The sequence below is a fragment of the Trachurus trachurus genome (genome assembly GCF_905171665.1).
Source record: "Trachurus trachurus genome assembly, chromosome: 23".
NCBI lineage: Eukaryota > Metazoa > Chordata > Actinopteri > Carangiformes > Carangidae > Trachurus > Trachurus trachurus.
Genome location: NC_139912.1, coordinates 22,477,575 through 22,501,634, shown reverse-complemented (window position 1 = coordinate 22,501,634; position 24,060 = coordinate 22,477,575). Strand labels below are relative to the sequence as shown.

The 24,060-nt window shown below is 42.3% G+C and overlaps 1 protein-coding gene across 3 annotated transcripts in view; it reads left to right on the top strand.

Annotated features, from left to right (window-relative positions):
• The window catches only part of slc41a2b (solute carrier family 41 member 2b), a 45,846-nt gene extending 23,755 nt beyond the window's left edge, over positions 1-22,091 (top strand). For all 3 annotated transcript variants that reach the window (XM_083999100.1, XM_083999101.1, XM_083999102.1), the window contains exons 9-11: positions 5,392-5,523; positions 5,934-6,082; positions 20,664-22,091. In XM_083999100.1, the coding sequence (XP_083855226.1) occupies positions 5,392-5,523; positions 5,934-6,082; positions 20,664-20,849 (467 nt within the window). In that variant the 3' untranslated portion in view covers positions 20,850-22,091. The remainder of the gene's footprint in view (positions 1-5,391; positions 5,524-5,933; positions 6,083-20,663) is intronic.
• The last annotated feature ends 1,969 nt before the right edge of the window (positions 22,092-24,060 follow it).

Here is a 24,060-nt window from a genome sequence, read left to right as displayed (position 1 = left end):
CAAAAACAAGCTGTTCAGCTCAGAAGTTTGGTCACTGCCTGCCTCATTTATCCTGCTCAGTTTTGTAATTAATGCAAGTCTATGACCCTTCGAGCTGTGATAGAAATAAAGTGTACTCACAAGATGGATGGTGCACAATAGAGTCTATTTGTCTTGTGCTGCGCAGCTTCCCGGTGTCGATGCATGTGAGAGTGGAAAACCGAGGAAGCAAATGTGCTCAGTCAACAACACCGGATAAATGAGGGTCACTTAAAAAAAAAAAAGACTGTGGATGCTCATCAGCATAAATATGTTAGCTAATAAGACGGGTTCAGGCAGTCGGCCGCAGTCCGTCTGTCTCCACTTCATAAAACTGGTCTCCTTCCATTCCCTCTTGCTTCCATCTCCCACTAACAGGCTCAGCCACGGTTGCCAGGGCGCTGGCACCTCCACAACAAGAGATAAGATTTTAATTAAATGGCATTAATGAGAGACATTTAACGAGATGGAGTACGATTCTGACTCTAATTGGTTTTCCGTTGAGACGTTTCCTGGACACAAAGCAGCTGTGGGGGGGAGCCGAGCGAGCGCGTTGGTTTTTTCCGAAGGAAGGATGTTTTATTTCGTGTGTGTTTGTGTTCGCCGGTGAAACAAACGCATCTCTACAAACTTTTTTAGAGCTGTCATTGATTTATAACATTTTTTAAACACAAAGAAAGAGAACAGCCGGGTGATTTTTCTCGACAGGTCATGTCCTAATAAAAAGGACATTTCAGCAGAGGGCGGGCGGGCGAGACGGAGACGGTGAAAGGATGCTCGGTGGATGTTTGAATAGAAAGGAGTGGGGCCGGGAGACGTGGAGATGTGGAGAGCTTGTTTAAAAAAAAAAAGAAAGAAAGAAGAGGACAGGTTAAATGAAAAATAGATGGAGAACAGCTTCTTTTTATCTCTCTGACCTCCACTACTTCATTTTAATACATTTATGTAATGGGAGGGTATCTATGGCTGCTTAGACTATATTAATATTTAAGGTCTTAAAAGGTGTTGTGATACCGAGGGAGTGTCTGCGAGTTAATTTCCTGTTGTATCTATTCTTATTCAGCCCATTCCTATAGCTACAGTATGTCAGGTCAGAAATGGGCTGCTGTGTTTTCTGCCTCTGTGTTGATGCTATACATTTTTTATGAAGCCGTTTGATCCGACTTTCTCAACATGCACACATCATAATATATTACTCATCTTGTTGTGTAGTGTTCCTCCAGATAGCACTAAGCTGAGTCTTTAATCTTTGCCGCGTCTGCCTTCTCTTCTTTCCTTATGTTATTTGTTTTGAGATAAGGTGTCTTCTTACTTTACATCCCAGGGTCTTCATTTAGAGCTGCTCCAATAAAAACAACGAGAAATTAAACCTGGAGTGGAGCTGGAATGAAATGAGCATGGAGACAGTTCCTGTGACCCCCCCCTCACCCTCACCCTCCAGGCGACTGAGACCCCCTGCAGTTCCCCATGTAGCAGACCCTCCTCATCCTCATTCCCTCTGTCAAACCCAGTGACCTGAATAAGCTGGATCGTCCCCAAAACCTCCTGCACTCCACCTCTGCCCCCTCATCCTCCACATTCTTGCTGTTTTGACACACAAAAAAAAGAAGAAGTTCAGATTTGCTTTTCATCACGTCCATTTAAAACAGTCCTGTGGTTACGTCCCGCTGGATAAGATGATTTAAAAACCACAAGCAGACCTTTTTCCTCGCAAGACATGTCGACTTGTCGCAGCAGGAAAAGCGCAGATATAAATAATAATAACTCCATTTAGCTGTCTGGGTTTCAGAGGCCATGCTGCTTCTCGCCGCGACACCGTCATGACTTAGGGAGCCGCCGCAATGTCGACCGTGAAACGCGGAGGTGGGAGCGAGCTGATATGGGAGCCGCATCGGTTCAAACGCTGCAGGGGAGATGACATTTATAGATGGCACCATGAAGCGAAGTCAGTTTGTCCAAACACCGCATGAAAAGATGACTCCCCGGTGTCGGGGGAAGCTCGGCAAGCAGAGGACAGAGACACACTGAAGGAATCACACAAGATGAGAAAATGTAGGAGATGTAAGGAAATCACAATATGAAATATCAAAAGGGGGCTGGGGCTATTTCTTGGGGAATTAGGGTTCAGTACACACAGATTTTGAGTGTTAGTTGCCAGGTTTGGTTTCTTTATGTCCACAACTAAGAGCCACATCTTATCAGCTGCATGTACAGTGTGTGAAGGGCAGGTGTGTGAGGTGAGACGACAAAGTCAGACGGGGGCGGGTGGGTGGAGGGGCGGGGCCGAGCCAGTCTGGGTGCTCAGTGTTGTGTCTGTCTCCGGGCCCGGCAGCGCTTCCAGGAGTGTTTGTAATGCTCCAATAAAATGTCACCAGGCAGACAAAGAGCCACAATAGATTGATATAAGTGGACGTCTGCCTGAGGCGTTTGCAGTGTCTAATTGAATATACTCATCACAATAACAAGCCTGTTTTGTGAGCCAGAGGGGGGGTTGGAAGTCGGGGACACACACAGCCAGCTTGGTTAGTGTTTTTTTGTTTACAGTCTAGAGCTGAAGCGGAAGCAGAAGAGAAGCTCACCATGGGACCTCGATTTAGAAAAAATCTCCATGTAAGAGAATGGGAGTCCAAATTTTATTTCATGATCCGATTGAATTGTGTCATAAGAAAAATATATGACCTTAACCTATTTAAAGGGATAGTTCAACATTTTGGCAAATTGGCCCATGTCCATAATCCCTATAGTAGGAGTAAGTTCATTATCTTTAATTGTTGGCGCAAGCTATTTTTAGAACGGCGGAGCAGAGCCGCGAGCTGCTCAGAGCTACGCTAGGGAGGCTAATGGGATTTCTTGGTTTCCGTCATCAAACTCATCAAAAACACAATCCAACAACTCCAAAACACTCTCGTGGTTGTTGCAATGGGCCAATTTGCCAAAATATTGAACTATCCGTTTAAAACATCGCATTTTAATGCCAAAAACTCAGCAGTTTGTTGTAAAACAGCAACAGAAGAATTTATTTTATGAGAAGATCGCTCTACGGACTACAGTACAAGATCGGGTGTCCCACAGAAGATCCATCTTTCTGGTTATGGATTTTCTGAATTTTGTTTTATAATTATTTTACAACAAAACTGCTGATTTCTTGGCATGAAACGCTATGTTTTAAATAGGTAGAGTTCTATATTTTTCTCATGGCATAATTCAATCGGATCACGAAAGTCCCATGGCGAGTGTTAGTTCCTGCTTCTGCTGAGGCTCTTGATACAGTTGCTCAAAGCCAAGCTACATACAGGGGAGATGTGTTTACCTGCTGCACGGCGAGAGTTTGGATGATGCATTTTTTATGATTGTGAATAAAGAGAGCTCTTTTTTTCTCTGCACTGCTCAGGTCCACTCTGAACAAGACATAAAGACACACTTAGAGAAGCCTCCTCCTCCTCCTCCTCTACCGAGCCCACTCTGTGCCCATCTGTCTGCTCGCACGTCGTTTTAAAAAATCTGCAAGTATGCGAGTCCTCCTGCAGGTGGCTTTAGTCACCAGACTGTGGCTCCGAGGATGAAAGGCACAGGAAGTCAGTCTGTGTCTCGCCCGCTGAAGGGGAAGGTGCTAGAGCCGCGGCGTGTGAAAGTCAAGCACTCTTCGTCTGCTCGATGTTAATTAAAATCTGACATGAAGAAAGTAGAACCGCAAAGCTGTTTTTAAAACCTGGGAAACGGCTGCAATCATTTCACCAGAATTGTTTGGGAAGCTTTGGAGGAAAAAAAGAAGTCCAAAGCTTTGATCAAATGACGTCCAGTCCACTTCCCCTCATGTGACCCTCCAAAAGCTCCGGTACAACACCAGCTCTATATTTTGTTAAGACTTTAGTACAAAGCAATGCTATTGCAATATTTCTCAAGAGGCCTGAGGATGCAAATCAGGGCGGTAAAAAGCCAAAATGCAAAGATGAAAAGTCCATTAAAAACAGAATATAGTGTGGGGGATTTGAGCTTTGTCTTGTTTTTTTGTTTTTTAACACCAGTGATTATCTTGCAGCCCCTTCAGCTACATTTCTAGCTGTGTGTTGAAGTAATTGCCAAGCTCTTACATAAAGCCACCGTAGCTACAGTACACTGCACTGCAGCTGATGTGTAGCCTACAACATATAAAAATAGACGTACGGTATGGTATGGATACCACATGGGCTTCTTATGTTCTCTCCCACTGGTTTTTGATGCCTGTTACTGTTCATGGCAAAGACAAGATGAGGAAAGTTGAAGGTTTAATAAGATTCGTCCTCCTTACCAGCTTGTTAAGTCACACACACACACACACATCCTGATCGCTGGCTCTCTGGGCCCTATTTTCGTGCAACGACCAGCCTAAGCAGCGCTCCAACAGTGTGACAATTTCCTGACTCTGAAATTCACTTTGTGCATCTGTGTAGCGCTTTGGTGCCAAGCACAGAGTGCACAGCGTGTACCCTGGCAGGAATCAGTATGCAAACTCCGTGGAATAACTCGGTTTTCTGCATTGATTGGTGGTAAGATGTGATTAGATCTTCATCTAAGTTGCAAATGTTGACAGACTCAGTGTCCCTAAGATAATATCACACAGAAAAAGAGAGATATCTTCTGCCTCTCGGTCGAACACAGTCATTAAACTTTCAAAGTGCTGGTGGAAAAAGTAAGTGAACCTTTGGATGTAATGACTGGTTGAGCCTCCTTTGGCAGAGATGAGCTTTAAACAAGCTGTTCCAGTAGCTGCTGGTTAGGATTAGATAAACCCAGAGACTTGCTTACCTTACCTTGTGTGGTGGTGGTGATTTCAGTGGGTGAAATCTGATGCTGCTATTACTTTGTGTATAATTATACAACATATAAAACCTACACTATAGGTACTGTAGCTTAAATGTAACTATCAAGTAACCTTAGGTTAGGGGCTGCAGCTGCACAGGAACAGATTCCCCTCTGATGGTTGGGGAAAAAAGTGGAACAGACGTTTTTCACACAAACTTTTGAGCCACATTTCCATATAAAATAAAGCTGAGTTTTAATGAACCCCCACACCCCCCCCAAAAGAAATCTGCAAAAGAAAAACACAAATTAATGTGCGAGATGTTGAGATAATTAGTTGGTGGATGGTAATTTTCCACCAGGGTGCCATCGCAAAAGCACTGCAGAGGAATGGAACAGTCAGAGCTCCAAATAAGGAAAACTGGAGAAAACACTTTTCAATGTTTTCTGATTTACACAACAAAACATTTATCAATTAATTAGCAAAATGTTCTCCAAGATTAAAATTAATATTTCATGTGGTAATAAAAATCTGTACTGTATGTCTGGATAACTTTATTAACGATGGATGTTCTGCCATCATGTGGCCTCCAGGTATCGGTGGTAACCTGGTAGCCATCCAGTCCAGCAGGATCTCCACCCACCTGCATTTCCACTGTGCTCCCGGGGAGGTTCCTGACGAGGCCAAGGGCTGCTACTACCCCTGCCGCACTTTCTTTGGCACAGGTGAGTCCGGGGCCAACATACCGATCAGTCAATAAACTCGTCAAACGCTCAATGAAACGCAGCTGTTCTCCTGCCTCCGCGTGCCACTGTCCAAGCAGCCAATCACGTGGCAGGAGAGGGAAACGCAGCGAATCCTGCAGATACAGGTCACAAGCTTCAGTTCAAGTTCATGATAAAAATAAAAATAAATGTAGATGTGATCTGAGTGACTTTGGCTATTTCTGTAGATCGCTAAAAACTGTGCTGTAAGTTGAAACTGTGATGTTCAGCTCTAAGCAAGCATCTAACATTCACAAATAAAGAAAACACCCACAGTTCCACAGTTTGTTTTCTCTTACAGATGCTCAGTTTTCTTCACATTTGCAATTTTAATACCACCCCTGGCTGGTTTTGTATTTGTATTTTCTCAGGAGCCAATCACAGATCAGCTCAGGTGCTCCTCCTGTTGGTGATTCCTGGTCACATAATCTTCCTCTACACAATCCACCTGATGAAGAGCGGTCACACCACCCTGACGCCCATCTTCATGTCCGTCTACCTGGCTGCCGCCATGCTGCAGGTGAGTGAATGATGGTTTAAAGGGATAGTTCAGGTTTTTGGACATGGGGTTGTATGAGGTACTCGTACATAGTCAGTGTATTACCCACAGTACATTTGGCTCTGTGAATATTTTCACCGCCTTTTCTTGCCATTAATCATCTCTGTCCTTTGGCTCGACATTTGGTGAATTGTGGAACTAATGTATCCCTATGCACACGCTGCAGATCAGCTGTTTCAGTCCTAGTTGCAGCAGTTTGTGGAAGTTTATGGGCTTTTTTTATTTTAGCAAGTTGAAACATATATTTTTTTTACCATCCTCATCCGCTGCAGTACATTGACTCTAACTGACTCCAATATGCTTCTGTGTTAATGTCATTAGCCAGGGGTATACAAACTCTTTCCAAGCTATACTGTTAATGTTGAGCATTGTTTTCAGTATGGACAAACAGCATGACTTGTTTATTAGTTAATTACACATAGTTTTTCTTCCCGCTGTATTTAAGTCGATAATTTATCAGTTTTCAGCTCATCTCTTTGGCAAAAAAGTCAGTTAGTGCAGCTTTAAATAGGTTTTAAATGGTTTACTGTCAGTTTAATGGCTGATCAACACATTTCCATTATAAACCACATTAGTAAATTCTACAGTACAGTTTGCAAGTGCAACCTCAGCTCCTCCCACCTCACCTTCTCCCTGCTTTCCATACATTTCGCCCAGCCCTCCATCTGCGTCCTTGTGTAGCGATGTTTTTCCAGCAGCTTGATACTGGCTTGGAGGCTCTAGACAGGAGAGTTGTGGACTAGAAGCATGCTCATGCATTGATTGACAGCCTGATTGATTGACTGTGGCCTTCTCTGATTGGTTAGAAAAGGTCGGCTCAAAGTCTGACACCACAGAAGCCTTGGTTTGCATCCCTCCATATTAAGATATGTTTATACAAACACATTCACTTGGTTTGACGTACTATCTTCGTTCATGTCTGTTTACAGAGAAGCACAAAGTCACCATAATCTATGACAGACAGTACAGTGTGAACAATCACAAGCTCATTTTTCTCCTGCACGAGCTTCACCAAGTTTGATACATTGTTGATTTCTTTAATCAATCATTCAGAAGCCAACGTTATTTTCTCGTCAGTGTGAATATGAACAAATCCCTATGAAATGAATGACGGCTCTGTGGATAAGGAAAGAGGAGATGCAGGTGTGTGTATCCTATGAATTCCTCAAGTGTTATGGTTTTGGACAGGCAATCTGAAGGAATCGTCTGTGTTCTTGTTTTGGCAGAAGTCGAGATAATTGCAACTGAATGATGTGAATTATGAATCGCTGCTTTTATTTTTTTTCTCAGGTGAAACCTGGTCTGTTTTCACGTCTGGAATTTTAAGAATTCAGTTGGTGTGTTTTTATGTATGCATCGGACGCCTGCTTTGCTCAGAGGCTTTTTAAGGCTTCTCTAAATCTTTAATGTAGACATGGAACATTAGGATGTAATCCCGGCCACTGAGGAGTTGGAGACTTGCCAAGTCAATCTCGTCTGGAGCCGGTAGAGCTGATTTAAGGGTGCTTCAGTCCCAGATAGAGCATCACTGGCAGAGACAGGCCCACGGCGTCGCAAGGGTTTAAAGATTTTGGATCCAGCCTCTGTTACGTCTTAATATTTCACCACCACTGAAGAAAGATTAATTCATTGGTTACATTCCATATCACTTTATTCTGATTTTCAGTTGTTCTGCAGGCTTTTACAAGCCGGGTCAGACCAAAAGGCAGACGAGCCACTGCATGACAGAATAACTGATGAGCTCCTTTGTTGTCTGTGTTGATCGGTCTTTGTGAAATTACTGGGAAATTGTCGGAATTCTGCTTTGAATTATAGTTTCAGCGGAACTTCAGAGCAGCAAAGTTATTATAGAGTGCTTGTTTACTGAGGCGTGCTGCGGAAATTGCTCATAGAATTTCACGCGCTTTGTCATCAGAGCAGTGCTACAGACAGACAGAACAGCAGATGCTAATTATATAGCTGAATGCTGCACATAATATGCAAGTTCAATATTAACTGTAGGTTTTTCTGATGACACATTCGATCTAGGTCCCATTTTCAATAGTGTAAGATGGATAAATGTAAGAGTCTGAATGCTTCAAGGAAAAAACTAAAGTCTGTTCTGTTTTTCTTGAGGTGAAAATCCCAAAAATCCGGGGGGGACACTTGTACTGTAGATATCCAAACTAAAAAAAAAAAGTTGCACTACAATGTGAATTGTAATTTACCTTCTGTTAAGATGGATTTGATAAAGTCAAGATGTTGTATCAGCTTCAATGTCGAGTAATTTGTTATTTCCCAGAGAGAATCCAGTTATTTTTTTGTTAAAGCAGAAGTGAGTGATCCGGTCGTTTTCGCTAATGCTGCGTTCCAGGCAGGCTTTTGAAATCGTAAATTACAGCTTCAAGTCACAACTTACGACTTTGTAGCGTTCCAGGCAACCCACTCGTGTTTTTCCGACCTGTTTTACCGGTGAAAGTCACTATAACGGCCACTCGTAACTTCCGACCTGTGAACTCGTACCAGATCGAACTGGTACCACTTCACGGTCGGAAAAATACGAGTTTCCTTGAACGCACCATAACAGTCCTCGTCGCTACGTCACCACATTCACGGCGTTCCTTGGCTGCACACACAGCCCTGCATGCCGTTCTCTCTCCTCATTGGATAAAAACTGTAGGATACGAGAAAAGTTTTCTCCTCGACTCAGAGCAGAGCAGAGGGACTGAGAGACCCGTGTTTCAGACCAAACACTCTATGTAAGTGATTGCTGTCGGAAGATAGAACTATTTAAGACTTATATTAACACAAATATATCACTTACTTCTGCTTTAATAATGTAAAAATAACGATGTCACACTCACCTCTCAGACATAAGAAAGATCAGACAGACAGCACAGTTTGTAGAAATAGTAGTGAGCTGGTAATGTACAGAATGTGTTGATGAATGTTAAATAGATATTCTATCAAGTAATTTGGATTTATTTATCAAAAATGAAAAGCAAATTTGACTTTAACTTGAGTAATTACAGCACAGAGCCATAGTGATGCGAGAGTTCTCTTCAGACTCAGGTGAATCATCGCCATGGCAGCATGAGCTGATGAAAGTGATCAGCATCTCAAACAGAGGCAGCAGCTGAGAGGGAGGAGTGAGCTGCAGAAGATGGTGGCAGCTCCAACACTACTGTTCCAAAGCACTTCACATTGCTGCAATTACTCACCCATAGTGTCCTGCTCCTGTACGGGAGGACCAGGTGGGAGACACTGGAGGTAAAGACATGTTGAAAAGGGAGGAGGGGGAAAATCGATCTAAAACATAAATCAAGAAAATTGGAGAATGAATTTGTAGGCCACTTCAAGCGGCTCAAGCTACAATACATGAGACAGTTGCATATTTGCTCTTACTCATTAGTATTCTGTCACTCATCTGCGCCTCTTCCCCGTCTGGCGAAGCCTCTCTAAGCCGAGGTGACAGTTCCATCTTTGAGCCGTTCTCCTGCCCGTCAGCCAAGGTGGAGACTCCGGGGACCGAAGTCACTTTCAATGTTTTTGGTGTCAGCTGGTCAAAAAACACAGACTCGAGGTCACACGGGTCGGTCTGAGGCCACTGTAGATTTCCACCAGCGCTCAGTGAGGTATAAACATCTGCCAGATGTGTTACCTAAGCAAGGACGTGACTGATAAACATCTGAAATATGTAAGTACAGACAGTCAGGGGAGGAACGGCTGTGTGTGTGGGCTGGTGTATCAGTTTTTTATGCTGTAAGTGAAGGGTAACCGAGGTTTTGAATGCTTTTTTAAAAACTTGTTAAAGGGATAGTTCAACATTTTGGCAAATTAGCCCATTGCCATAACCCCTATAGTTTTAGGAGTAGATTTGTTACCTTTAATTGTCGGTGCAAGCTATTTTTAGAACGGCGGAGCAGAGCCGCGAACTGCTCAGAGCTACGCTATGGTGGCTAATGGGATTCCTTGGTTTTCCTCATCAAATACACAATCCAACAACTCCAAAACGCTGTCGTGGACAAGTTGTGACCTGCACATTCACCACGCTATGAGATAATAATGGAACGTTACTAGACAGAGTGGTTTTCGAGGCAAATGCAGAGACGTCTTGCCGAAAAACTGCCCCCGACAGGAACGTGCATCAGTGGTTTTGCATGAATTTACAGTACTTGTTTGGAGTTGTTGGATTGTGTATTTGACGAGTTTGATGAGGGAAACCAAGAAATCCAATCAATTAAAGGTAACAAACCTACTCCTAAAACTATAGGGATTATGGCAATGGGCCAAAAATGTTGAACTATCCCTTTAATGTTCAATTCCAGAGACAGGTGCAGTGAAATCACTTTGCTTTGGTGTAAAGCTTGGCTATAAGGAACTGTCTTCACACAGCTTGTTAGTGGCCTGCTGTAGCTGGCAGGCTAACTCCTATCTAGCTGGCTGACTTAGCAGCAGTCAGTCTCAATAGCTTCTCTCTGTTTCCCCCCCCCTCTCTTCTGTTTTCTGTCCCCTGGCTTTCTCTTCACCATTGTCTATCATTTGTTCAATTAAAAGTTACCCGGGACAGAAATGAAAGAGCCGACAAGCTCGCTAACGGTGAGCGAAGCTTATCTCGGCCGCTAATGGGACAGCAAGTTCACACGAGTCAAGTTCAAGTTGAACTTTGTAATTAAATTTGCCTCCAATCCAGTAATCGCAGCAATGAATTCCATTGAATGTGGAATTTATGCATTTGAAAACCCGGTGTGATCGTCCGTGAGGCTGTTGTGGCAGAACAGACTGAACTGCTGCCAAAGCAAGACTCAGTATCTGTGTGTGTGAGGGGATCCGTCTCCATGGTAATACATAAAGAACATTTACTTGAATGTTCTTTTTTTTTTTTTTCATGTTTTGTAATAGATTGTTTCAGCTTTGAGGGAGAGGAGGAATCAAAGACGCTCAGTTTAGACACTTGGATGTGATAGACAGCAGCATTAGTTCTGGCTGCCAATAGCCTGAGTCACTGCTGTCAGAAGACACAAGTGTAACACTGCGTATCTGAAAGCAGAATCGCTTTATTCATGAGTTTCACTCTGTGACCTGCCGTAACCTTACAGTAAGGAAATAAATGTCACATACACTTGTATTTCAAATATGCAGCCGTCACGAACCCTAAACGCACACTCGTAAAAAAAAAGTCACGATTCATATTTTCCCTCTTGTGCTCGACATGGAGCGAGACACATTTTGGCATGAAAAAGGAGAAGAAAAAAAAAGTCAAAGTACTGTAACAGTCTGTTTCTTTAATAGCGGCGATAAGCTGAAATTGCACATGGTGTGGTTTGATAATGTTCTATTTAAAGTGAAAGCCATAGAAAATTAAGGGAGAAATTGAAACATTTGTGCAGAATAGCTGGACTCATTGTGATATCTCCGCCAGCCTCGCAGCAGCAGGCGGCGAGCAGGACAGAAGATTCACCGCCGCTTATGTGGTCGATGGTTTTTACACAAATCTGTAGTGAGCAAATAACCAAGGACATTTGCTACTAAACAAGAGCGCACACATGAAAATATATGACAACAACCCAACATGATATTACAATGGTTGCTAAACCCACAGCGTATTCAGACTTAAGTTTGAGGCAAAGGAGGTGTCAAAAAAAGAAAGATACACCAGCACAAGAAGACAGAAGTTTGACAGTTGGGGAGTCAAGAAACTCTGAAAAGGTTACGTAAAGTTTAACAGCGATGAATATGTATGGCTATGGTAATGTAGCGTTCATGGGAATCATGATACTGAGACGTTTAATAATACTGAGGTTGAAAAGTTTCTCGGGTCAGAACGTGATCAAACACCAGCTGATAATGAACTGTAAGTTAAGGCAGTCTAGGAACAGGTGAACGCCTCTCACTCTGAACTCCACAACTCATTATTTCAGCCAGGGCTCGGTATCACGTCGTGTCATCAGTGTTATCTTGACAGATCAGAAAATTTAAGATGTGAGAAATTTTGCAGGAGCTCGGCTCACAAGTAATTAGAGTGATTTCTATATTAGAATCATCAGAACTCGTTGCTGCTGAAGGGAGCTTCGGTGCTTCTCTAAAAGAAGCCGAAATGTGCAGGTTGTTGCAGATTGATGCAAAGTTGTGGGGCTCAACTCAGATGACTAAAACCAGTGTGTGTGTGTGTGTGGCAAAGGCAGATTTATAAGGATAGTTCAACATTATGGCAAATGGGCCCATTGCCATAATCCCTATAGTTTCAGGAGTAGGTTCGTTACCTTTAGTTATTGGTGCAAGCTATTTTTAGAACAGCGGAGCAGAGCCGCAAGCTGCTCAGAGCTACGCTACGGAGGCTCATGGGAATTCTTGGTTTCCCTCATCAAACTCATCAAATACACAATCCAACAACTCCAAAATGCTACCGTGGACAAGTTGTGACCTGCACATTCACCACACTATGAGATAATAACGGAACGTTACGAGACAGAGTTGTTTTCGAGACAAATGCAGAGACTGCTTGCTGAAAAACTGCCCGGACCGGAACGCGGATCAGCGGTTTTGCATGAATTCACCTCGAAAACAACTCTGTCTGGTAACGTTCTGTTATTATCTCATAGCGTGGTGAATGTGCAGGCCATAACTTGTCCACCAGAGCATTTTGGAGTTGTTGGATTGTGTATTTGATGAGTTTGATGAAGGAAAACAAGAAGTTCCATTAGCTCTGAGCAGCTCGTGGCTCTGCTCTGCTGTTCTAAAAACAGCTTGCACCGACAATTAAAGGTAAGGATTGGGCCAATTTGCCAAAATGTTGAACTATCCCTTTAGGCAAATCAACAATCTACTGTAGCTGATCATTGTCAGGTTTGATGTACAGGATCATGACAGATTAATAATGATGATGACTTTCTCTGTCATTGAGAGCATCTCCCCTACAGTATGTTTACACAACTCTGCTAGCTTGTTGTGCTGCACATCATAATCTGATGACTTTGGACTAAGCAATCCTGAATGTCAGGACAGAGTCTTGTGTGAATGCACGTCTAATACACAAAAAGAGAAAATTGTCGGATGGGATGTGCATTCACGGAGGCCAGCTTGTATATCAGCCAGAGTATTCAGAGCAGGAAATGCACCACAGACTGGCAGGAGGGCAGAGAGGCAGCAGGGAGGGAGAGAGAGTCCTGGCAGCCCGCACTAACATTACCCCATCAACTGATAGCGTGGCTCCCAGCGCCCCCCGAAACAGAACTGAGGGAGATTAGTGCTACAGCTGCGGTCAGGGGCTCTCAGCGTTCGCCCGCCGTGGCAGAGGGCGAGATGCTGCAGTTGAAAGGGTGAATCCAAAAGCTGACGCTGCTGGAGCTGTGAGATGTGTGAAAGCACTGGATGAACTTTTTTTGTCTCGCACCACCTGGTCCTCCACAGCCGAGGCCCCGGAGTGTCAGAGACTTTCTTCAGGTCGGGCTCACACCATTTGGCAGCATCTGAAGGGAGGAAGTGTGTGATCTGCACGTCACTTTGATTAGATACAGAACTTATCATTTTTCAAATGCTTACAAACCAAAAAAGCAAAGTAGAAAACATGTTCAGTCGCCTCTGCCGTACAAAATCTGAAAATGTTGTTTTCAGATCTCTTTTAATCTAAGGAGCTCTTACTAAATAAACTTCAGGGCCCATGCGTTTTATAATATTGTGCTCCATTGGAGTGTTATTAGTGTTTTAATAATGCTTGGACAGTAATGGAGCTATATGGCACAAAGAATGAGATATATTAGGCTAGACTGGATACACAGGAAATACTTAAGGATTTATTCATTTTAATGGACTCTCATCTTTTATGAATAAATCTTGTGGAGTTTGTATGAGTGGTTCTTGTAAGAGGCCCAGTGTTTGAAAGAAAAAAGAAAAAAAAAGGTTATTTCTTTTCTACCACATTTATTCCCTTATAAATGCATCCAAATGAATACAAAGACGCCACTGTCAGTGCGTATTGTTGTCACTGCTGAATATAATTTCATTCAGGAATAATAGTCTACAATATCAGATCAATGGAGTGAAACTGCTCGTAAATCGAGCATTTCAGTCAGCAGGTATTTTTGAAAAGTACGGATAAATCCAATTATGTACCGACGATAAGTACTCGCTGTGTTTCCGAAGAAGAAGTAGAATGACATTAAGCAGTATTACAGTACGTGTGTGTGTGTGTGTGTGTGTGTTCAGGAATTGTAGGTTTCTTTGAATAACACGTCTGAGGGTTTTGTGGATTCCTGCATAATTAATTGAGGCACAGAGACGGAGCAGGATCAGAGAAGCAAACCGGTGTAAACAGAGGAGGGACGTTTGTGTGTCTCAGAGACAAACATCATGAATAACTGACGAAACCTTCATGTTCAAACTCCTTCACTTTTTATACTCTTCATAGTGTCATTTTATTCATCATCAAAATAGTTTTTGTCCATCAATCTCCACCAATAACCCGTTATGATGTGAAAGAATGTTTTTAGAGATTTTTGCAGTCTTATTAGGAATGAAAAACCAAAATCTGTCATTATAACACGCAAATTTCAACCGGTTTATTTCCCTCAAATAGTGACTGACACATTTATTTACCTCAACCGCACAAGGTGACAGGTCTTTATCTCTGGCGGGCTTATTCCGGTACATACTGTATGTGTAATGACTGATGATTGCTTGCTGCTTTTGTTTTATAGTTGCTTCATTGTGCGTCAATACAAAATATACATTTCCTTTCCAATTAAAAGCCCAGGGGACACAAACCTTTTATTTCTTAACAGGGTTTTTCATTGCCAAGCTGAAGGGCTGCAGTCAGTCAGTATGTTGTCTCATTTCCAGTTGTTTACGTGCTCTTCAGATCTGCGAGTTTCTTCAGCTTCGCAGTTCAAGATGGCTTCTCTCTCCCTCTCTCTCACTAGATGTAAGGGTGTAAGGAAAACAAAGGAGTTGATCATTGATTTTAGAAACAACAGTACAGAGCCAAAACATAGCCAGATACATGGTGAACCAGTCCAAATCGTGGAAACCTATAAATACTTACGAACTATATTTGACTCCCATCTCAAGTTCGACAAAAACACAGTCACTTGTCAAACGGGGACAACAAAGAATCCACCTGATGTGGAAACTAAACTCTTTCAGTGTTTCTAAAACTATTTGATGTTCCTTTTATCATTCTTTTATTGAGAGGCTTTTAACATTCTCTTTTATTTGTTGGTTCAATGGTCTGTCAGTGAAGGACAAGAACAGTCTGAATCAGATTGTCAGGGTCTGTCCCAAGATGATTGGAGTCCAGCTACCAGACCTGAGTGTGCTCTGGAAAAAAAACATGTGGTCCATAAAGCAAAATGCATCCTGAAGCAGGAGACCAGTCATGTCCAATGAGTTTACTCTGATGTCCTCAGGGTGACGCTACTCGGCCTCTTGAGGAAGACAAATCACTCCTCAGATTCTTTTATCCCTTCAGTTATTAGGTTGATGAACGCCAATTTTAGTGAGTAGGTTTGTGCTTGTCCCTATTTATTTACTTAGTCTATTTAGTCATTCTTTTCCGTATTGGAATAGGCTACTCTTGCATGTCTGCACATGTACATGACTTCGCTGCTGGGAAACCATGAGAGTTGAGTGTCAGAGTTGTATGTCCAATGAATGATTGCTGTATGTGTTGTGTTTTTCCTTTTCTAACTTAATTGAACTGGGAGCTGTAAACTGAATTGCCCGTATGGGATAAATAAAGTTTTCTCAACTGAACCGAGATGTGCCACCTTAAAGGATCCATCACCTGGTATTTATATTTGTTTCAGGTGTTGAAGGGGTCTTAAATGCACATTTTTGAGAAATAATATGCAACATTCACCTTTATTTATCCCTATTTGTGTACCCAATTTTGCTCTCGCGAGAAAAATATGCGATCTTGTTTTACAGATTTTCATTGAAAAAAAAAAATTCCATAACCATGGAAACGTAAATATAAAATTCCACCGGAAGAGCAAAACCGGCTTACGTTTTTGACGTTCAGAAAAAGGTGGATATATAAATAAAAAAAATGTAATACAGGCTGATCGGTTCATTGTAAAACATGTATTTATTGATGTTAATGTGATGATTTCTGAGCCCCCAGAACCCCCAGAGCCCACCCCCCTCCTCCTCCTCGGCTTCTTGGTGACGTCAACGAGAAGCCCAATCAGAAATCGCGTTTTTTTTCCTCTCCTGGTGAATTCAAGGGGGAGGAGGCAAGAGTGAAGTTCTTTGCCTGGAAAACATGTCAGCTATTGTCAGTAACAGAGAAGATTGAGTTATACATGCAATAACCTGAAAAAAAGTGATTTTCAGGTGATGGATCCTTTAAGTTATAATGGTATGAGTAATACATGTAGTTTATTTGCTGCAATGGAGGAAAGACTCAGGAAATTGGAAACGTGCACCATTGAAGCAGTTGCTAGCTGCTGTGTTTAGCCAAATTTCAGATGCCTTTACTCAATTGAAAGTGAAGACTGATCCCCAGTTACTCTTTTACTTTATTTACTTTTTAAACCTAACTTAGTTTTGAACCACAATATGGTTCAATACTAAACGCAGAGAACAAAGTTGTTGGTTTCTTTGTACAGTCATCTTGTATTTTGTATTTTCACCAGTAAAAAACAAACAAAACAACAACAAAAAAACCCAAACCAAAAAGAAGTCTGTGAAGCATCTAAAGCGCTTCAGGCTGCTGTGGTGTTTTTACAAACCACATCGCCAGACCAGACTCACATATTCATGTACTTTTCTTCAAGTTGCTACATGAAAGAAAATTGTATGATTACACATGTCGGAGCATGAATTTTGGCTCAGGCGTGAGAGGCGTCAAAGGAATTACAATCAAACTTCTGCATCAGCTAGCATTCACAACAGACTGACAAACCCTCAAGACGGGCTTTTTCTGCTGTGCATTTCCATTCGAGTGTAGCTCAAGTGATGTGTAGCTTGATGGACTGACACAAAAGGCGCGTGCATGTGGGCGAGAATCAACATCAGTTTGATCGCGTATGTGCTTCCTCTCTCTTGTCACTCACGACATGATTAAAGGACCAGAGAGAGAAATAACGAATAACACTCTTTTACATTTGTTTCTTTCATTTATTTGTTCTTTTTGCCAAAATCCAAAAATCAGACTTATCAGGCTCTTTAAAGAACTTTCCAGTCGAAAGTCTTTCCCTTTTGTGTCTTTCTTTTATTGTTAGAAGAAAAAGAAGAAGAAAAAACACACAGTAATATCCTTGGTGGAAAGTGTGCAGTGTAAATGATGGATTGCAGTTGACAGTTCAGAGGCAGGCGACGGCGCAAAAGCAACAACTGCAGCAGCCGAGAGGATGTCCAACTCTGCCGCCGCTGTCACCGCGAATGAAAAACAAAGCCCGAACGCTTCCCTCTCAGAATAGTCAGCCCTGACAGCTTGTTGTTCACCTGTGCGACGCTTTCATCTCCCCGCGACTCAACATTATTGGAGAGGAAAGCATGGGATGGGGGGGGGGGGGGGGGGGGCAGCGTTGTTTAGCGGGATTACCCTCCTTCAAAGACGGGGCTGTCAACAGGTTATCAGGACTCATACATTTGTGGTTTTGTGTTTGTTGTTGGTTTTTTTAACACAGAAAATGATATATTGTCATTATCGATTCCCCTCTGCTCCGGCTCGATACCCATCATCCCTGCTTGTATTCTTACCGTGTCGGTATCCTTCACCGACTGCAACGCTTGTTTGTTTTTTTACTGTTTGCACGGCGAACCCCAGACAGCTCATTTCCCCCTTAAATTATAGACTCATTCTTATCTTTTAATAGACTGCTCTTTTTTTTTCTCAGTACCAATCGCTCTATGCGTAGAACCTTGAATTATGAATAACACTATCTTAACTCGTCTGACAGTTTGTCTTCCTTGTCCATTACTCCGTCTCTGTTTCCACTACACTTTAAGTGTTTGTGCCATTCTACGTGCACTTATTGATAACACAAGCTGTTTCATTTCTCCACCATACTTATCTTTCTCTTCCTCAGTTATAAACGACGCTCAGGTCGGCCTCTTCCTCTTCTCCTACTTTATTTTGCAAATATAGTCTTAAGTACAGCTGTGAAGAAGAAAACAAAATAGAACAGATGCAAAAATCAAATCAAAAGAAGGAGAAAGTAACGGAACAGGAGCTGCCATGTTAGTGTGCTTAAAGGGATAGGGGCTATTTGTAGATCATACAACCCCACTTAAAAAAAATGCTACTAAGTACTTTAATTGCAGTAGAAGACTCTCTGCACTCCTCCCGTTAGCAACGCCAGCCCATAGCCCTGCCCAGAGATTTACAACATACAGTGTTGTGAATGGACCCAAAGAAACGGCCTATTTTCGCGGCCTAAAAGAGGTTTTACATGAAAAAAATACACAGTTCCATTGTTCGCTATAATATAATTTATCTCCAAATAAAAACTGTGTTTTTCCTGCACTTTGAGGGGCTGGAAAAAATTATATTATAGTGAACAATGGAACTGTATTTTTTTTTCAGGTAAAACCTCTTTTAGGCCACGAAAATAGGCCGTAATGTTGTAAATCTCTGGGCAGGATTATGGGCTGGCGTTGCTAACGGGAGAAGTGTAGAGAGTCTTCTACTGCAATTAAAGTACTTAGGGGCTATTTGTAGATCATACAACCCCACTTTTAAAAAAATGCTACTATCCCTTTAAACTACTGTAGGGAGTAAGGATCTGCAGGTAATTGGTCATGCAACAAAGTCCAAATGATAATGTTGTCTCATTAATACCACTAAACGAGAATCACCAAAGTTCTGAACCTCATTTCATCACAACCCATCCATTAGTGGTGGAGACATTTACCCAGAAGCACGGAGGTCACGAGGTTGAGGCCTATCACATAATTAACATGGATTAGTTACAGTCCAACACTTCATTAAAGAGCATCCGCTGAACTCCGACCTCTCAGCATCACCTGAGAACATCATGATCCTACTCAGGCTGCCAGTAAGACAGCCATATTTTGAACTCGGAGCATGTGACTGATTACAGTGGTGAGCCAGTATCAGCACCATAGGAAGTCTGGAGCACTAGTTTTAGACTCCTGAAGCTGTAGGTATCAGCAGAAGAAACACCTGCAACTGTTGTTTTCAAATTATTAAAGTGATTTTTCATCATTTTGGCAAATTGGCCCATTGCCATAATCCCTATAGTTTTAGAAGTTTCCTTTAATTGTCGGTGCAAGCTATTTTTATAATGGCGGAGCAGAGCCGTGAGCTGCTCAGAGCTACGCTACAGAGGATAATGGGATTTCTTGGTTTCCTTCATCAAACTCATCAAATACACAATCCAACAACTCCAAAACGCTCTGGTGGACAAGTTGTGACCTGCACATTCACCACACTATGAGATAATAATGGAACATTATGAGACAGAGTTGTTTTCGAGGAAAATACAGAGACTGCTTGCCGAAAAACTGCTCCCGACGGGAACACGTATCAGCGGTTTACCCCTAAAACAACTCCGTCTGGTAAAGTGTGGTGAATGTGCAGGTCACAACTTGTCCAGTTGTTGGATTGTGTATTTGATGAAACCAAGAAATTCCATTAGCCTCCGTAGCGTACTGTACTGTAGCTCTGAGCAGCTAGCGGCTCTGCTCCGCCGTTCTAAAAATAGCTTGCAACGACAATTAAAGGTAACAAACCTACTCCTAAAACTATAGGGATTATGGCAATGGGCCAATTTGCCAAAATGTTGAACTATCCCTTTAAAACTCCTTTTTGACAGCATTGTAATTGAAAAGAAAGAAGATTTATATGGGTTTTGTATGTGCAGTATAATATCTTTTATATTAGTCTCATGTAGTTTTATTTACATGCTACCAGTCAAAAGTTCTGACACTTTCTCATTCACTGTTTTTTCTTTATTTTTATGACTTTCTACATTGTACATTGCTCAGCACGTTGGCTGTTTTGCCTTCGCTCTGTGGTCCATCTCATCCCAAACCATCTCAGTGTGGTTTAGGTCAGGTTACAGATAACACTTTTGTGTTTACTACATAAATCCATATGTGTTCCTTCATAGTTTTAATGTTTTAAGTATGAATCTATAATGTAGAAAATAATGAAAATAAAGAAAGACCATTGAATGAGAAGGTGTGTCCAAACTTTTGACTGGTAGTGTATATATTAGTTGTGCAAGACATAATTGGATTCTTGTAGAAATTAATAGTTAAACATTCACTGAAAAACAAAGTGGCTCACCAAGTTCTGTACAGATTGATAACTGAAGGCTAGTTGACATGACTTTGTCCAAAAGCAACCGCATCCACCTACCAGCACCTTAAATATTTATGAGTAAATATTTCCTATGTGTACATATTCTGCTTCATTTGTGCAGAAACCGTGGGGCAACAAGTTTCCCATTTCTCGGATCATTTGCCAGACAAGCAGCGCAAACCCTTCGGAGCAGATAGATATTTCATCCCCGCCGTCTAATCTTCCTGAGAGAAATGAACCCACCTGAACCACCACCGTCTAACACCCTCTGTCTTCTCTCTTCTCTCTCAGGTGCTGCTGCTGTTAAGTATAGCAGACTGGATGGTGCACTCCATGTGGCGGAGCGGCAAGGACCCGGACAGTTTTTCCATTCCGTACCTAACGGCGCTGGGCGACCTACTGGGCACCGCCCTGCTGGCTCTCAGCTTCCACTTCCTGTGGCTCATAGGAGACCAGGACAGCGACGTGGGCGACTGAGGCGGGACGGGAAGCGTGACGGAAACTCCGCTCGTCTGCCAACAAGACTTCTCGCACCTTTAAGCCTTGTGGGAATGGTGGGTGCTCTCTGTCACTAGCCAGCGCATTCCTCCGCTTCACATTACTGGATGAAACTTCACTTAAACCACGTGATGGTTTACAAAAAAAAAAAAAAAAAACTATACTCTGGTCCAGCCATTTTTTTTTCTACGCAAGAAGCATTATATTTCATAAATATGGACTGTTCCCAGTAGCATTTTTATCTTCATAATTTGCACCAAAGCACTTGCATATTACATTGCTGGTTTAATTAAAAGGAGCAGGAAAACACTAGCCACCACCCGCAGCTCTGAGGAAAACCTGGCTGCTGTTGGCAAAGTGCTTCACTCTGCCAGCTCAGCCTCAATCCCAGGTTTTCTCCCCAAATAAAATCTCCCTGGCTGGAATATGCTGTGAGGATTTACCACCCACCGTGTCGCAACATTTGATGGCGTGTTATTCTCTACGCCGTCAGATCACAGTTCAGCGGAGGGACACACACACACACACAGAGTGGTGGTGGTGGAGGCCAAGTGAGGTGAAGCCTGCTGTCCTTTTTTTTTTTTTTTTTTTTTTTGCTTCAGATGAACTGAACTGTTGAACCAGCTTTGATCCCGTCTCTAACCACCGGCCTTTTGTGACTCTTGGGGACCGGCAGGTGAATCGATGTCCAGTCTCGAGGACCAGCACTGTAATAATCATGTTTCTTCTGAACTGAACCGAGTCAGATGATTTTTTTTATTCCAAGACTCAATCTAATGAATGATGTTTACACTCGTACGCACACACAATAATAAAGTGATGACATATTGATAATTTCAAGCAGACTGACAACCAGTTGTTGAGAGTTTTGATAAACCACGCCCCCAAATATGTTTTGTCCTGTCATAGTTATATCAACTGAGACTAAGGGATGTCTGCAGAAAGAGCAGCACTCTGGTGGCTCTAACTTTCCAAACTCAAGAACACAAAAGCCAAAGGAACCAATTCAAAGCCGACTTTATCTGCTCTACTATAAGCTGCGAACATTCACATGTCCAGCTGTGGAGCTGCTTATCTAAACTGGTCAGTGAACAAGGGCGAGGGCGACACAAGCTAACTACAGGTGATGGGTAAAAGACTGTCTCACATCCAGTTTTTAGATTTAAAGGGATAGTTCAACATTTTGGCAAATTGGCCCATTCCTATAATCCCTATAGTGTTAGGAGTAGTATAGGGTTGTTTACCTTAAATTGTCGGTGCAAGCTATTTTTAGAACGGCGGAGCAGAGCCGTGAGCTGCCCAGAGCTACACTACGGAGGCTAATGGGATTTCTTGGTTTCCCTCATCAAACTCATCAAATACACAATCCAACAACTCCACAACGCTCTGGTGGACAAGTTGTGATCTCCACACTCACCACGCTATGAGATAATAACAGAAATGCAGAGACTGCAAAAAATGCCCCCGACGGGAACGTGCGTCAGCGGTTTTGCATGAATTTACCTCTAAAACAACTCTGTCTGGTAACGTTCTGTTATTATCTCATAGCGTGGTGAATGTGCAGGTCACAACTTGTCCACCAGAGCGTTTTGGAGTTGTTGGATTGTGTATTTGATGAGTTTGATGAGGGAAACCAAGAAATCCCATTATCCTCCGTAGTGTAGCTCTGAGCAGCTCATGGCTCTGCTCTGCTGTTCTAAAAATAGCTTGCACCGACAATTAAAGGTATCGAAAACTACTACTCCAAAACTATAGTAATTATGGCAATGGGCCAATTTGCCAAAATGTTGAACTATCCCTTTAACCTGGGGAAGTTTTGATTCCAGTGATCATCAGAGACGGTATTTTGTTTACCAACACGTCCAACCTGTTGTCCTGTAGCATTTAAAGTAAAATCATAAAAAGTAGATGAGCTCGGCAGCTGAACAGCTTCATGTTAGAATGAAAGACATTTTCCTTTATCATACAAACAACACTGGGACTAACTGATGTATCCAGCTGTTTCTACATGAATCACCATCTGGTGAAGTCACTGTTCGCCTGCAGCTTCAGCCTCACTATAACAGCACAACATTACTATGTAGCCATCCAGTGCACCATCACTGATGGGTGTAGCTAAGGGGAGCAGGCTTTGATAAAGTCCAATATTGCTTTGGATCAGCCAATCAGCAGAGACGTTTCCTTTGCGTTGTACCTTTACAGATGTTCACCTGTGCAGCCTCAGCTTCCTGTTTCATTCTGTGAAAGTTCACACACTGTCCGACAAAGCACGAAATCCTCTGTACATTATGTCAACCTCCTGCATTCACACTCACTCAGTCAGTCAGTCATGTCTTCTGACCGTTGGTCTTGTGCGTTATCCTCAGCGGGGGGCCAGTTGTGCAGTACACACAGCAGTCACATGTCGTTTACACGTACGTCCAGTGTCTACAGTTAATTATCAGTTTTCACCTCAGCTCAGTCTGATTCTCTCCTCACACCAAACTAATGTCATCTGTGTGAACATGACCTGTTTCATCCTCACATGAGTGATTTCTAATAGAATATGTCATGTTTAAAAGGTCAGAGAAAACTGATCCGGATGCAGCAACCTGATTATAAAGTTGGTCCCTGTTACTCCGGGAGGAAATCTGAATTGGAAGTAAAGTAAACTCTCAAACTAAACCAACTCTGTGTTGTAATAACTGAGCAGCAGCAGCAGCAGCAGCCTGTTATATGCATGTGAATGTGGCCACTGGCCCTCTTCAGCTCCACCATGTGCCTCTAGAGATTGACTGGATGACAAGGTGTTTCTCTCTGTCACACCATTTATTGCCATTTTCTTTCTACAACATTGTAATACAGTGCAATGACTTTCTGATCTCTCTTTTTTTTTTTGTACTCACTCTCAGTTGTACAGCAGCGATTATTCTATTTTTTCAAGCGATTCATTCCATTTTAATTACTGGCATGAAACTTATGAATATCATTTCAAGTTCTTGGGGGCAAAAAATAAATGTGTTCAAAGTGAACATCTTCTCTTTTAGGAGGAAACCTTTTTTTGTTTGCTATTGTGGCTCGTGTGAGCCAATAATTTCAAAATAAATGTCCTTCAGATGAACAGCGTCTCATTTCAGGATATTTTCTTTCTTTTGAAGGGTTTAGCAGAAAAGTGGTCATATTCTTATCCACACAGCAGTATGTGGCTGTA